Below are 15,627 nucleotides of genomic sequence, written 5' to 3'. Positions count from 1 at the left end.
GTAACAAGAGTTATGACAGTTTTATAGTTCACATGTTTGAGTGGTTATTTGGGGCCACCATGTGACAAATGTTTTACGTTTGTCACAGCATTTACTTCTTGAAACAATCATATAAGGATAGATACCAATTTGCTAAATTAGAGTTTACCCTTGAACAACACAGAGGTTAAGGGTGCCAAGCCTCATCAAAGTTGAAAATTCACATGTAACTTAGAGTCGGCTTTCCATATATGCTGTTCCTCCACATCCAAAGTTCCTCATCCACAGATTCAAACAACCCCTGATTGTGTAGTACTTACTATTGAAAGCAATCCAAATGTTCAAATCCATGCAGTTCAAACTCATGTTGTTCAAGGGTCAACTCTATGTGTGTGTGTGTATACACACACACATATATATTTCTTCAAAGATTTAGAGTATACCGTTTGCTATAACTAAGAGAACAGATTTGGAGTGAGTATTATGTTTTCTCCTCTATAGTCGGGACATTTTACTGTACAGGATGAAACACTGTTTCACTTATTACTTCTAGAATCAGAATTTTTAAAAATGTGGTAAACACTTTTTCAATATGAAATCAGAACTGGATTAGAGAGGATCAATGCAAAAATTGTTAAATATGGGACAATTTCTAAGAATGAAATTTAATATTGTGATTAGTTTAACTTTTTAAAAGACACAGATTGATGCTGACCTTAAAAATGTAAAATTATGACTTTTGAGCACTTCCCTTTTAAACCCCTCCTCTTTTGGTTGAACTCACCAGGTCAATGGGAAGAATTTTATGGAAATATTATAACCTCCCCAAATAATATGCAATAGTGATAAATATATAATTGTGTGTATGTTTATACATTTATACAAATTATGTAATTAAACACATACAGAAGTTAGTAAACCAAATGCCTGCTATAGTCTATTATTTTTCTATTTTTCAGAAAAAAGCCAAAACTGTTTTTAATTTAGCAATTAAAATGTTTTAAATTTAGCTTATACATATATGTAAGCTAAATTATGTGTGTATATATGTATTCATTTACATAAGCATATGCATACATATATACACAGTCATATAAATTCAAGGAGCTATGTATATATATATGTGTGTGTGTGTATATATTTATAGAGAGAGAGAGGAAGTAATGGGAATTTTAGAAATAATTTTCCTTTTCTACATGGTTTCTTGCTATGTAAGCAGTTGTAATGTTGGGAGAAATCTTAAAATTTTTCTAGTGCAACCACTGTCCAAGAATATCTTAATTGTATTCCTTAAAGATTATGATATCAACGTAGCTGAAACATAAATGATTTCATGTCTACTCTTCCACTTGCTGACAAAGATATTTCAAATGTAAAATAAAGACATTTTCTTCATACAATAGCTGTTTTTTATATATATATATATTTTGTTTTGTTTTGTTTTGTTTTTTAGAAATGCAGTCCAGAGAAAAGTGCTTCATTCTTCAGTAAGATGACCTATTCCTGGTTTAGCAGGTAGGAATTTTACTAATTTATCTGTAGTATACCACACTGAGGAAGATTCCAAGCGAAATGACACCTACATGTTATTCCTTTAATCTAAGCATGAATATTTTTACAAAATAACTTTGTAAAGCTTTTCTTCTCATATTATTTATTACAAAAAAAAATCACATATAATAACATACTAAATAGTTCCACAGATAAGACTACTAATACTCCTGTAATAAGGCTGCCCCTTTATAGGATTTGTATCCCTGTTAGCACTAGGGAAGGGCAAAAAAAAAAAAAAGAGTATATATATATATATCTCCATCAAATATGTTACCCACTTTATACATTTTATTTCATTTAAGTCTCCCCTATGTCCTATGAGATAGGCTTTAACAGGTGAGAAAATCTGAGGCTCAGGAAGAGGAAGTAACTTGTCCATTGACACCCATGTAGGAGCACACTGACCTGATGTTAGAAGTCAGTTTTTTTGAGTTCATGTTTCACACTTTTGTTTGTTTGTTTGTTTGTTCGTTTCATTATTCTACTCTTTACTGGAAATGCTCTCATATACTTATGTATACTACTATTAAAACACACAATCATTTTTGTAAGACATATAATGTGATTCTTCTCATAGAGTAATTCATCTATAATGTGTGATGAAGGCTTTAACACAAGAATTACATCATATTAAATGAGAAGAGTTGATTTTTTTTCTAATTTTATAAATTCAGAAGCTTTCTTTAGAAATGTATTTATTTTCCCCACAGAAATTTTATGATAATATGAAACTAAGTTTATCATCTTAATGCTTTTTTTTTTTTTTTTTTTTTTTTTGCGGTACGCAGGCCTGTCACTGTTGCGGCCTCTCCTGCCGCAGAGCACAGGCTCCGGACGCGCAGGCCGGAGGCCCACAGGCCCAGCCGCTCCGCGGCATGCGGGATCCTCCCGGACCGAGGCACGAACCCGCGTCCCCTGCATCGGCACGCGGACTCCCAACCACTGTGCCACCAGGGAAGCCCCATCTTAATGCTTCTTGATCTTTAGTTGGTAGAAACAAAATTGCCCAATTTGATCTACAAATATGTTCTCTAGAGTAGCCGAATAGTGTAAAAGAAAAGTTTGGTTGTATACTAGATACCCTACATTATGCTGACTTTTAAAAATGCAGACATAAATGACCTAGATCCTGTCTTCCAGGAATTCATAGTAGAATTAGAAAGATTAAGAAGTACAGTATCAATTACCCAAAAAGGCAAAAGGTAGTATAAACATGATGGAGAAACAATTTTCAGGAGTGTCATCTAACCAAGTTTGCACAGTTTGGGAATGTTTCACAAGTGATTAATGGTTTAACCCAACATTTAAAAGGTGTAGGGGTGAGCCACGTGGCATTCCAAGTTGAGCAGATACCATATGCAAACCACAGAGGCAGAGGAGAACTGACCCTTCCACATTGCAGAGTGTTGGTGTGGCAAGCCATCAAGCTGGAAGGACAGATCAGAAAGAGTTCTCTAGGACATCCTGAAGATAGTGGGAAGCCAGGGAAGGATTTTCAATAGAGAGTGACATACTATTTGCACTTTAGAAAAATCACCTTTGCAATTCTGTGGATATGATATGTAGGAGATGAAAATGGAGACGGAGAGCAAGGTTAAAAGGCTCTTTGGGTATCCTGGTAGATTTATGGTTACCATCTGAATTGCGGTAATGGTAATGATGAAGAGGAAGGAACAGATTCAAGAGCTATTTAAGAGAGAGAGTTGGCTGGTTGAGGAAATTGAGGAACTGGGAAAAGTCTTGAATAAATCTCAATTTCTGGCTCAGCTAACTGAGAGGATTAGGTGTTGTAAAAAATTTTGTGAATTCGGTTTGGGGAAGTTTCAATTTCCGGTGCCTGACTCATTCCCATAAAAAATATCTACGGAAAAGTAGCTCTCAGACATATGGATGTGAATTTGAGGGTCAATGACCGTAGATCAGTAGTTGAAGCCATGAGCATGATTGAGATCATCGAGAAGGAGAGCCTATTGAATAGGATGAACAAACAGTACATTGGGAATTCTCAGTATTTAAACAGTGAGAGGAGGGGGAATCTACAAAGGAAGCTAAGTACTCAGAATATGAGAGACAAACCAAAGAAAACATGTGATTGCAAGCTAGGGAAACAGTCAAAAAAGGAGAAATACAAAGTGACCAATAGGGCTAAATACTGAAAAGGAGTAAATTGAAATAAGAGCTGAGTATATTCTCCATTGTAAAGATGATTGGTGATTTTTATGAAAGCTGTTGAAGTAGAGAACTGGTATACTTGATGAGCAAATAATTGGGCAGAAGAGGTTGAATTATGATAAGAATTCCAAGTTATACAAATCTAGGAATCACTTAGAGGATGGCAAAAATTTTACACCAATATGCTACATTAAGTTATGCACTAGAAAAAAATAAAGATTAAATATAAATGTAAATGTGGACTATTTACAGTTAACGATTTTGATTTTTCAAATTTGTGTATGTGTAGATATGTTTTCCAAACCTGAGTTCTGTCTCATCCATGAATTGAGAGAAAGAGTGATGTCTACACTGGCTTTAAAAATTTCAGACTGTCATTTTTTTGGTGGGGGGAGCGCGGATTTTTCTTTCCATTTTATTTTCATGCTTTGCCTTTTAAAAAAAATCACTGAGGGGCTTCCCTGGTGGCGCAGTGGTTGACAGTCCACCTGCCGATGCAGGGGACACGGGTTCGTGCCCCGGTCCGGGAAGATCCCACATGCCGCGAAATGGCTGGGCCCGTGAGCCATGGCCGCTGAGCCTGCACATCCGGAGCCTGTGCTCCGCAAACGGGAGAGGCCACAACAGTGAGAGGCCCGCGTAACACACACACACACACACACACACACAAATCACTGACATTGCCCTTGTCAGATTCCATACACAGTTTTGTATCCTGCTTTTCAAATATACCATTATAATAAATTTTTTCTTTCTTTTTTAAATTAATTTTTATTAGAGTATAGTTGCTTTGCAATGTTGTGTTAGTTTCTAATGTATAGCAAAGTGAATCAGCTATACGTTTACATATATCCCCTCTTTTTTGGATTTCCTTCCCATTTAGGTCACCACAGAGCACTGAGTAGAGTTCCCTGTGCTATACAGTTGGTTCTCATTAGTTACCTGTTTTATACATAGTTATCAGAGTGTCATTTTTAAGTCACAGACTATCACAGAATGTGAAAGACGCAAATAATTTTAAGTAAATGTACTTTAAAACTTTTATATCAAGTTATAAAAACTATGTGCATTTATATTAAACATTACAAACACCATTTTAGGAGGCCTAAAGGAAAAAGCTGAAATTAAATGTAATAAACAAGATAAAACATAGCAAAATTTAAAATATGGCAACCCAATAGCTTGAAGTCCATATCTTAGATCAAATAGGCAATAAGCTATAATTTTTGAATATCACATTTATTTTCTGTTTAAATTTAACATCTCAGCACTAGATAGGAGATATTTTCATGGCATGCCATTATCTGAAACTATCATTGGCGTTAATCTAATGTGGTTTCTTATCTGGTGATCAAACAATTGCAGCTGAAACATAGCTATTGTTCAAGAGAATGTCTCTTTGAAGACAGCGGTTAATTGTGTTCTCAGATCTGTTCTTTGAGTTACAGAATGAAGTCAGAAATTATTTCCTAGGCCAAATTCAAGCTCCCATAATTATATGAATAGTTCAATTAAAATGTACTCAGATGATACAAACAATTAGCAAATTATATGCTTATGAGCCTTAATCCCTAAGGCAGTAGCTGTCTAGATCATGTTGATGATCAAGTAATTATGAAGGCTTTATTAGCAAATATAATCTGTCATCAGTGTATAATAATCATGGTCATAGAATAATCCCCCTGACATACATGGAAAAATCTAGTTAAAGTTCTTATAGGTCACAGTTGAATAATAATTTTAACCAGGGATACACTATTCAATCTGTCCTACCTTTTGCTCACATATTAATAAAACTTGTACATTTCCTAACTTTGTCCTATACTACGATTTTTGTACAGACTGTCTTGCCTTTTCCCATTACACAATCACCCCTTTCCAGAAATGTTTAAAAATGTAATTAGCGGGCTTCCCTGGTGGCGCAGTGGTTGAGAGTCCGCCTGCGATGCAGGGGACACGGGTTCGTGCCGCGGTCCGGGAAGATCCCACGTGCCGCAGAGTGGCTGGGCCCGTAAGCCATGGCCGCTGAGCCTGCGCGTCCGGAGCCGGTGCTCCGCAAAGGGAGAGGCCACAACAGTGAGAGGTCCGCGAACCCCAAAAAAAAAAAAAAAAGTAATTAGCAATAATGAAAATGATGATGTTACTGTATTATCTATACTTTCCAAGTATTCAGTTATTACTCATCTACAAAATTTACTTTTCGTCTCATCCTCCTACCCAACTGCCACTGGTTTACTACCTTTAACATCAGTTGGATGAGATACTTATGCACACTTGTTAATGTTAAATATGCTCAAAATTCTCTCTAATGTAACAAAATTGAATGCAGAGTAGAAATATTACACTTAATGACACTGTCTGCCTTTGGTTAAGTTAGCACTGATGTATATCACATTTACAAACCTGTGGCCAGTCCCTAGAGTTCCTGCTGTTTAACCACCTGTAAAAATGGAAAATTAATATTGCTCTGCATGCTGTAGAGAGTTGTGAGTATCAAAGTAGTTTAAGTGAATGTCCTTTGAAAAGAAATATCAATCTAAAAAACACAAGGTGAATGTAAGTACCTTTATTATTGCTTTAGGACTAAAGTCCGCAAGTTTGTGGGACCTGGTGCATGCTCCGTTTCACTCATTGGGAGGGTCAACTATTGGTCCTAGTTGCTTCCCCAAAGCTACTTCATCAATTGATTTAAAGAAACACCACTTCCTCTTTTCCTAGATGCTTATGTGTAAAAGTTAGACCAGAAGAGAGCAAAAGAGGTGGAAGAAGCACACACATGGCAAAAGGGAAGTCACAGCCGAACCCAAATACACCACAATCAATTCGGCTTAAGTGTCACTTTTAGATGCTGCATTATTTGGAGACAGCATGAAAGCCAGGGGTCACTTATCCCCGTGAACCAAAACCGCTGAGTTTTGCACGGTTCTAACTCAAAATGCTGAAGCAGTAAATGTTATTAAAAATGCTTTTGTGAAAATCAATGCAGTCTTATTTTGAAAATGAATATTTATTTTGTGGAACAGAATAGAAGGACTTAATATGACATAAAAGTAGTTTATTGCTTAATATGTTTTTAAAAGTGCACTGAAGGAAATTGTCCAGCATATTGAACCAACAGAGGCATGATTATGGAAGGTCCTTTCTTAGTACATTTAAGCCTTTTTGTTAATTATGAATTGTAATATGATATTAGACAGTGTAATAAAAGTAAAATTGAATCCAGTGGAGACCGGTTACCACAGGGTTTAAATCCATCCGAGGGTCAATCAATTCAGATTGTTCAGTAACAATGACAATGAAAGCAGTTCCAATTTGGAGTAGTGTAATACTTTGTTATGGTCTCTTGGACTAATATACTTTGTAATGGAAAAAACTGAAGCTATAGAGTCAGAAGGCCTGGGTTTAAATGGTAGTTTAATTTCTTATTGAATCAGTCATGTCATCAAGCTCAAAACTGAGTATATCTGAACTATATTACTTAGCAGTGTGTTTGGCTTCAGGTAACAGAATAGTCAAATAATAATAGCTTAAATAGATATGTATTTATTTTCTTATGTTATTGGGTAGTTCACCAGCAGGGAATAGGCTGGTGAACTACCTCAGAAATGTTATCAAGGACCCAGGCTTTTTCTATCTTTCCACCCTCCATTTCTAGTATTCGGCTTTTCACCCATGGTGGCAAAGATGGCTTCTCCATCTCAGACCATTATGTCTTCAGTACAGGGAGGAAGGAGGAAGGTGCAGGAAAAGGAAGGCAAGCATTTTCTCCTTGTGAAGTTTTGTGTCTTTTTTTTTTTTTTGGGCCATGCGGCCCGGCTTGCGGGATCTCAGTTCCCCCACCAGGGATTGAACCCTGGTCACGGCAGTGAGAGTGTGGACTCCTAACCACTAGGTCACCAGGGAACTCCCTGTTTTGTGTTTTCTTTTGAAAAAGAAAGTTCTCCTCAGTAGACTTTTGTTTAGGTTTCCTTAGCCGTAACTGAGTTATATTATTTAATGCTAAGCAAAAAAGTAATGAGATTACCAGGACTGATTTAGGCCAATCATAGATCATAACTCTGTGGCTGGAATAAGCACTTACTCTGAGTTCAAGAGATTTTCAAATGAATAAATATCAAATTCCAGTTTGTAGGAAGAGTTGAGGCAGAACGGATGGGTGTAAGGTAAATACAAATCATTGTCTGCCACAATAACGTTCGTGGTATAACTAGACCATGCACCTTTGTTTGCCTGGGAAAATCTCAGTTTAGACCCATTGTTTTTGCATAATGACTCACCATGTACTCTGGGGCAAGCTTTTTGAATGGAGGAACGTGGAAGTACTGAGAGGCTGGCAGTATCTTGCCGTACTTCTTAAGGCATCAGCTCCAAAATGGCTCTGTGATATTGACTCATATGCTGTGGATCAAAGTAAGTCATATGGCCAAGGCCTAAGTTTCTGGGGCAGATACAGCTACTCCACTTGGACATTCTGTAAAGTCAAGTGTCAAAGGGTATATATAGTCCCAGCAGAGGATGGATCCATTTCTCTTCTGATACAAGCCTAAAAAGCAAATATGGGTTTTGGCATGAATACCTTACTGTGAAAGTTAGCTATTTAAATTTCAGTAAGGGAGGTAGGGTAGGTGGGTGTCTCCAGTATGAGATGAGTAAATGAAGTTAGTGTTTCACTGAATAATTGGATATCTAAACAGCCCAGTTAAAAGCTACAAAGGATTATTATACATTATTGAACTCCAGGATAGAGTTGTATGATTTTTCAAACACACTCTCTCGTCATTCCAACCTGATCAATAAAATAATTTATAAATCAAGAAGTCAAGCTAATGTGTGCAAAATTAGTTTTAACTTCATTATTGATTTTGCTGAATTGTTTACCTTGCTCTTTCATTTTTAGAATAATTATTTTAGGCTATAAAAAACCTTTGGAAAGAGAGGATCTTTTCGAACTCAATGAAAGTGATTCCTCCTATATTGTGTGTCCCATGTTTGAAAAACAATGGAGGAAGGAAGTTCTAAAGAATCAAGAGAGGCAAAAAGTAAAGGTAATTAATTATTAAATTGTTAGTACTTAATGAAAAAACTAATAAAGCTTGTTCGAAATATGAGGTATTGATATAGAAAATACCTTAAAGATGTGAAATAACAAGCCATTTCTATAAGTATAATTGGTTGTTACTGCAGCTAATTTCTGTCATCAAATTATTAAACATCTCTTCCCTTCAAAGCTCAGGAGCAAATATGTTGATATGTGTATAATTTTTGGCATCTCACCAATATCTTTCCTCATCCATCATGGCAAAGATGGTCTGCATATCTCAGAGAATCATGTCTGTTGGTCAAAGTAAGTCATATAGTGGCCAAGGTCAAAGCTTGTGGGGCAGGGATAGGTTCTCCACATGTAGCATGATGCACACACACACACACACACACACACACACACATGAATATATATATAGTCTTTAGACTTCTCAAAAAGAAAATATAATTTGAAGATAAAAACTGTATTATTTAAACAGTTTCAAAACTCACAAAAGGGATAAAATAAAATATTTTTCCACTTATGCCACGTGGTATAAATAATGCCATGTGGTTTGGAGACATACCATACCAATGATATGGGCCATATTTTCAAGTTTAGCTGAATTTATTTTTTTGTTGTTGCTTTACTATCTTTGGAGTACAATACTAATTTTATGGTTAGTTTATATATATTTTATACATTAGTTCTGTTCCCTTTTTACATTGTTTTTATTTTCTTTACTTATGTAGTCATCTTTTCATAAAGAGGCACATACCAGGAAACCATCTCTGCTCCGTGCATTGTGGAACACCTTTAAGTTTGTCCTGATTCAAGTTGCTTTATTCAAAGTGTTTGCTGATGTTCTGTCCTTCACTAGCCCACTCATAATGAAGTAAGTTGAAGTCTTGTTTTTTCTTCTTCCCACAGGAAAATGATAAGCAAATCATTCACTAAAAAAGAGTGCGATAGGTCCCAATTACAAATTTTATTTAGAATACAGGCAGTCTATTACGTTTGCCTGTGATATGAATGTGAATTATGATACTATAGTGAGTAATTACTGAAACCTACCATGTACTAAGCACTGTTCTAAAAAGCTTTATATTAATTATCTTATTTAATCTTTACAACAATCCTATGATGTAGGAAGTAGTATTGTACCCACTATCACAATGCAGAAACAAAGAATTTCTAGTACTTTGCCTAAGACCATACAGCTAGAAAATGCCAGAGTTACAACTCAAATCTAGGAAATCTGGCTTGAGTATATGTTTAGAAAATGAAAGGACACATACCTCTATTTTTCTTAGCTGTGGACTTTTGGGAATTGAAATTTATCAGCCAAGGTAATAATATATAAATATATATAAATATATATGTATGTGTATATATTTATGTGTACACATAGAAAAAAATTAAAGAATTTCTATAATATTTCTATAGTATCTATATGCAAGGATTCACAGGCAGACATTAAAATTGAGTCCTTGACTATAGGCTACCTTTTTCAAGGGGACATTTCCTTACTTCTGCCTGTCGTATGAAGGAAACACAAGGAAACTTTTTTTTATGAACTAATAATTATACTTTTTGTTTTGAATAAGTTTTCAAGTTGGAGTTTTTAAGAACAATTTAATTCATGAAAATAGAGTTAATCCCGAGTTGCCTGGATCCCAAATAATATTCAGGCACATATTTATCCAATATTTATTAAGCACCTACTACATACCAAACTGTTCTAAGTAGACCATGGGGATAGAGCAAAAATCAAAAAGTCCCTGCTCCGATGACACTTAGAAGGGAGAGATAAATACTAAACAAATGAATAAATATAAATTGTATTAAGAAATAGTCAGTGCTAAGGAAAGCAAAGTGCAGCAAGGCAATAGGGTAGAGAATACCAGTCTGGGGAACTGGAAGTTGTTTTTTTCTGTGAGGTGATTAGGGAGGACATTTGTTATAAGGTGAAATTTGAACAAAGTTCTGAAGGAAGTTAGGGAGGAAGCCGAGACCATATCTATTGCATGGCTAAAGCCTTGAGGCAGCAGTGTGCTTGGTGTCTTTGAGGACCCTTAGAAGGCAAGTGAGGCTGGAGCAGGGAAGCTGAGAGGTCAGAAAAGGAAAGTGATAAGACTGAGGTCAGAAAGATTTGGGGGCTGGAAAAGATTTTGAAGGGCCTTATGGAACGTGATATATTAGAAGGGAAACCTTTGAGAGATTTTGAGCGTAGAATGATATGATTAGACTTCAGTTTTACAGGAATCACTCTAGCTGCTGCACAAAGAATAAAGTAGAGCAAGAGTGGAAGAAGGAACAGCTAAGATAATCCAGGCAAAAGTCAATGATGGCTTCAACTAGGTTGTAGCAATGAAGGTGATAAGTGGTCAGCTTCTGGCTTTATTTTAAAGGTAGAGTCAACATGATGCACTGATAGATTGAACGTAGGTTGAGAGAGGAAGAAAGGAGTCAAGGATGGCTTCCGAGTTTCTGTTAAATCACAAGGTAAATGAGTTACCATTTATGGAAGGTATGGAAGGCTCAGGAAAGAGTCAAGTAGGGAGTGGAATTTGCTAAATTTGAAATATGTATTAGCCATTCTGCAGAAAAGAATTAAAATAGCAGACCTGACTGCTGTCCTTTGGAAGGCCTGTCTATAGGGCTGGCCTTTGGCTGGCAGTTGGAACTTGAACTTCAGGAGGGTTCCCACCACCTTAACTGATAGGAGTGGTTCAGTATCTCCAGACTGTTTATACAGTCAACATGGTCCGTGCTGAATACCTGCTTTCCTTCCGAGAGTCTGGAATTTGGGCGTGTGTTAGGAAGAGGGTGCCCTGGATGCTGAGTCTTTAATGGGCTTCCCTGGTGGACAACATTTCACATATTTGCCACAACTAGCTGCTGGGAGAATTAAGAGAGTTCTCTGCGACTCTACTGAGAGAGGACTTTTTGAAGCTTGTACCTGTTTTCCCCTAGACTTCACCCCATTCACCTTTTCTCTTTGTTAATTTTGTTTTGCATCCTTTCACCATAATAATTAATACTCGTGGATATGACTATATGTTGAGTCCTAAAAGTTGTTCTAATGAATCATTTAACGAGGGAGTGGTCTTGGGGATCCCTGACAGACATTTAGGTAAAAAGTTTGAATGAGCAATCGTCTACATAAGTTTGGAGTTAGGAAAGATATAGGCTACAGTGATAAATGTGGGAACTGTTCCAAATTAGACTAGGTATATCAAGCTACTGTTCTGGATGAGCTCACCTTAGTTACAGTGAAGGGAAGTAAAGATGTCCACACAAAAAAATCACAAGCTTTTTCAGCGTGTAGAGGTGGTGAAGACAGGGAAATCCATCAAGAGATAGTGAGAAGGAGTGGCTGGAACAGAGCGAGGAGAACCGAAAGAGAATGGTGTTAAGGAATCCAAGGGCAGAAGCTGTTTTATTGCTGTCAGAAAACTGTTTCTGTTGTTTTTACCCCAGAGTCTCTATTTGGTTCCCTTGTCTATAGACATATAAGCCAAATGTCTCCTGGATTAACTGTCCCCTCCTCCCACAGACAAGATAACAGATGTCTCATTCCCCCTGCCTCTGCCCCTCACCTCTGAATATTCCAGTTATTTTTAAGTAGTTACCACTGAGTAATTACCATTCACCTATGACCAGAAGTCCATCTATCAGAGATGCATTGGCCAGCATCTTCTCTCCTGCCCTGTTCTGGTGATCTATTGCTGCAAAATTAGCCACTTCAAAACTAAGTGGTATAAAACAACCATGATTTTATTATGTGCATGATTTTGTGGACCAGGGCTTCAGAGAGAGATTGTTTTTCTCTGCTCCACAATGACTGGGGAATTCACTGAGTAGCTTGAAGAGTTGAGATAGTTGTAGCAGCTCCAATAGAGACATACATCTGGGAACTTGGACCTAGCTGTTGGCTGAATGATACCTTGATTCTTTTCTGCATCTGCTGGTACCAGAATGTGAAGATGGCTTCTAAACTTATATGCCTGATGCCTGGGCTAGGATGGCTGGAAATGGTCATCTCTCTTTCCCTCTTTTTCTCTCGCTCCACAGCTTCTCTGAATGGTTAGCTTAAGCATTGAGGTCTCTGGTTAGTTGATCTTCTTACATAGCAGCTGGATGTTCCCAGACTAAACATTCCAAGAAGTTTAGGCAAGTCGTTTTACGACCTAGACTTGGAAATCCCAGGATGTCACTTGGGCCATATTATTTTAGTCAAGCAATTCCTTAATTCAGCTCAGATCCAAAGGGAGGGGAATTAGGTTCAAATTCAAAATGAGAGGAGTAGCAAGTGATCCCCAGCCATTCTTAGTCATGTTCTGATTTCCATTTGCCAATGACTGACTACTGCTCAAGAAACTCATTAGAGAATCTCACTGTGGTCACTCTTTCTGAAAATAGTTATAGACGATAGCAATTCAGTGTCTCTGTATTCTTCCCAAATCTGCAGTCTGTAGGGTACTAAAGAATTGTTAAGTCCTTGGCTGTGGGGTAGAGAATTGTCTCCCTAATTTTGTCACACACCTTTTATAACATACTAGCTTGATCACACCTGCAAAACAGAAATTTCAACATTGCATTGAAATGAGTCAGTTGACATGTCTTTCTCCCTGAGTAGACTATACGTTCCTCCAGGAACTTATTCAATTTTTGTGTCCTTAGCTCCTAGCACAGAGCCTGGCACATAGAATGAAATACAATTCCTGAATGGATTACTGAGTAAATGTACTTATCCAAAGCTATGCTTTTCCAAGAAGCACTCATTCTAGAGTAGCTGAATAAGCTTACAATTCCCACACTGGGGAAGAATTGAGTCATCAGAATTTTATGAATTTATATGATCATGTCTCATGTATAATAAATATATCAAAATAATACTTTCATTAATTTACTAGTAGAAGAAATTTGTTTCTTGTTGATCATGGTGCTTACTCTTTTTTCCCATTTATTGGGATTTTATTCTAATGTCAGTCAAACCAAAAAATAAGTATTTATATCTGATATCATGAATATAGATTTACAGTCTTTACCATGCCTTGATCACAGATTATTTACAGTATTTCCTGGAAATATTTTTAGCAGTTCCATATTAATATAGTACCTGGTGATAGTCATTTAGTTGTTTGATTTTATGAAACAGGAAACAGTCTATTGATAGATGTATCTACGGTAAGAAGAATAGTGCTTCTCGTTCAGGAAATTTAATTCTGAGACCAAGAAGTTATTTAGTAAGTTGCTTTTGTAAAAATAATTTGGAGTCCCAATGGATGGCATCTGATAGACATCAACTAAAAATACAGAACCTGCTGTTGTATAATGTTTATGTGGGTTGTGGTCACTTCAAATAGGGATTTTCAGTGACTAGAGGTTTATAATAGGATTTTTAGAGGCACTGGTATTATATTTGATTCTAAGGTACAATTTTAATAAAGATAATTTCTGAAGTACTTGGTTTATAAAGCAATTCGGGCAACATGAATTGCATTTAAGTATACATCTATTAACTGTCCAAGCTGTTAATAAAGTAGATCGAAGCTTAGATAATTAGAACCATCCCTATTGTCTAGGTGTACCCAGCATTGACCTTAATCACGATGACCATGTTGTCACCAAACTTAAGAGGAAATAAGTAAAGGTAGAGGAGAGGGAAATTGGATATGCATAAAAGTAATAAAAGGGGAGCTATAATTCAGGCCTTTAAAGAAACAGTGTCTTTTTGCCATGCTAAGAGATTGTCTGCTTAAGTTCTAATTGTCATGTTTCCCTATATTTAACAAAATGCATGATTTCAGCAAAAAAAAAAGAACTTTTAAATGTCTCTGTGTCTCAATTTTCATGATGAAGTTCGGCCAGAACATTTAATTATTTGATGAGATTGCCATATGAAAACTAGAAAATATCCTTCTACCCACAAGCCTGCGATAATAATTGTTGATTCTATTTATTATATATGCTTGAGTAAAAATAAAGGGGGAAAGGATGCCAAATTGGGCAAGTAAAAGAACAGGCAAGAGTATGTACGTGTGTGTGTGTGTGTGTGTGTGTGTGTGTGTGTGTGTGTGTATCATTTTGACAGCACTTAATTCACATAAGCATTTTATTATTTCAGATGTTTAACATTTCTTCTCTTTTCTCAATTTGCATATGACATTCAGGCAAATGATCATTTTCTGTGAACACCGCCCAGATTTTGGCTGGAGTGGCTATGGTTATGCTTTGGCACTTTTTGTCGTAGTCTTCTTGCAAACCCTGATCCTTCAGCAGTACCAACGTTTTAACATGCTCACTTCAGCAAAAATTAAGACAGCTGTAATTGGACTGATCTACAAGAAGGTAAAAGATTGAAGAAATTCCCAATTTCTAAATGAACCGTATCCTTATGTGCTTTCAAATAACGAATCTGGAAAAATAGAAGTGTATATTAAAAAGTTCGAGTGTGTCCTTTGAATATACATTTATTTTGCCATGAAAGAACTTTGACTCATCAATATTGGTTGCATTAATTTCTTTATAGGGTCCTCCATCTATAGTCCCTGAAACTTCTAGTCAACTCTAATCCATGAAATTAAATGATATTCTGTGTCCACTGTTACATCACTTAACTCCTCCTCAGAAGATGAATGGAATTGAATGTTTTATGGTTGTCTATATTTATGTATCAATAAAATTCCTTTCCATGATCATGTTCCATCTACATAGTACCTTTTACTTGCTCTGCTCACTCTGTCTTTTCATGCAACAAAGCCATCCTTCTCGCTACAGTCGTTACCTATTTCTCTTTGAGTCCAAGCCCTCTCCCACCCACCCCAAAACCTAGCTGATCCTTATACCTAGCATGACCCTAAAGTTTAATTTGTCCTTTCTTGAAAATACAATTT

The 15,627-nt window shown here is 36.5% G+C and overlaps 1 protein-coding gene across 1 annotated transcript in view; it reads left to right on the top strand.

Annotated features, from left to right (window-relative positions):
- Positions 1-15,627, top strand: part of LOC115864252 (multidrug resistance-associated protein 1-like) — a 77,368-nt gene that overhangs the window by 3,902 nt on the left and 57,839 nt on the right. The window contains exons 2-5 of the mRNA XM_030877776.2: positions 1,433-1,494; positions 8,603-8,750; positions 9,478-9,620; positions 14,905-15,082. Of these exons, the coding sequence (XP_030733636.2) occupies positions 1,433-1,494; positions 8,603-8,750; positions 9,478-9,620; positions 14,905-15,082 (531 nt within the window). The remainder of the gene's footprint in view (positions 1-1,432; positions 1,495-8,602; positions 8,751-9,477; positions 9,621-14,904; positions 15,083-15,627) is intronic.

This window comes from Globicephala melas, chromosome 4 (genome assembly GCF_963455315.2).
Source record: "Globicephala melas chromosome 4, mGloMel1.2, whole genome shotgun sequence".
Lineage (NCBI taxonomy): Eukaryota > Metazoa > Chordata > Mammalia > Artiodactyla > Delphinidae > Globicephala > Globicephala melas.
This window is presented reverse-complemented; position numbering and strand designations above follow the sequence as displayed.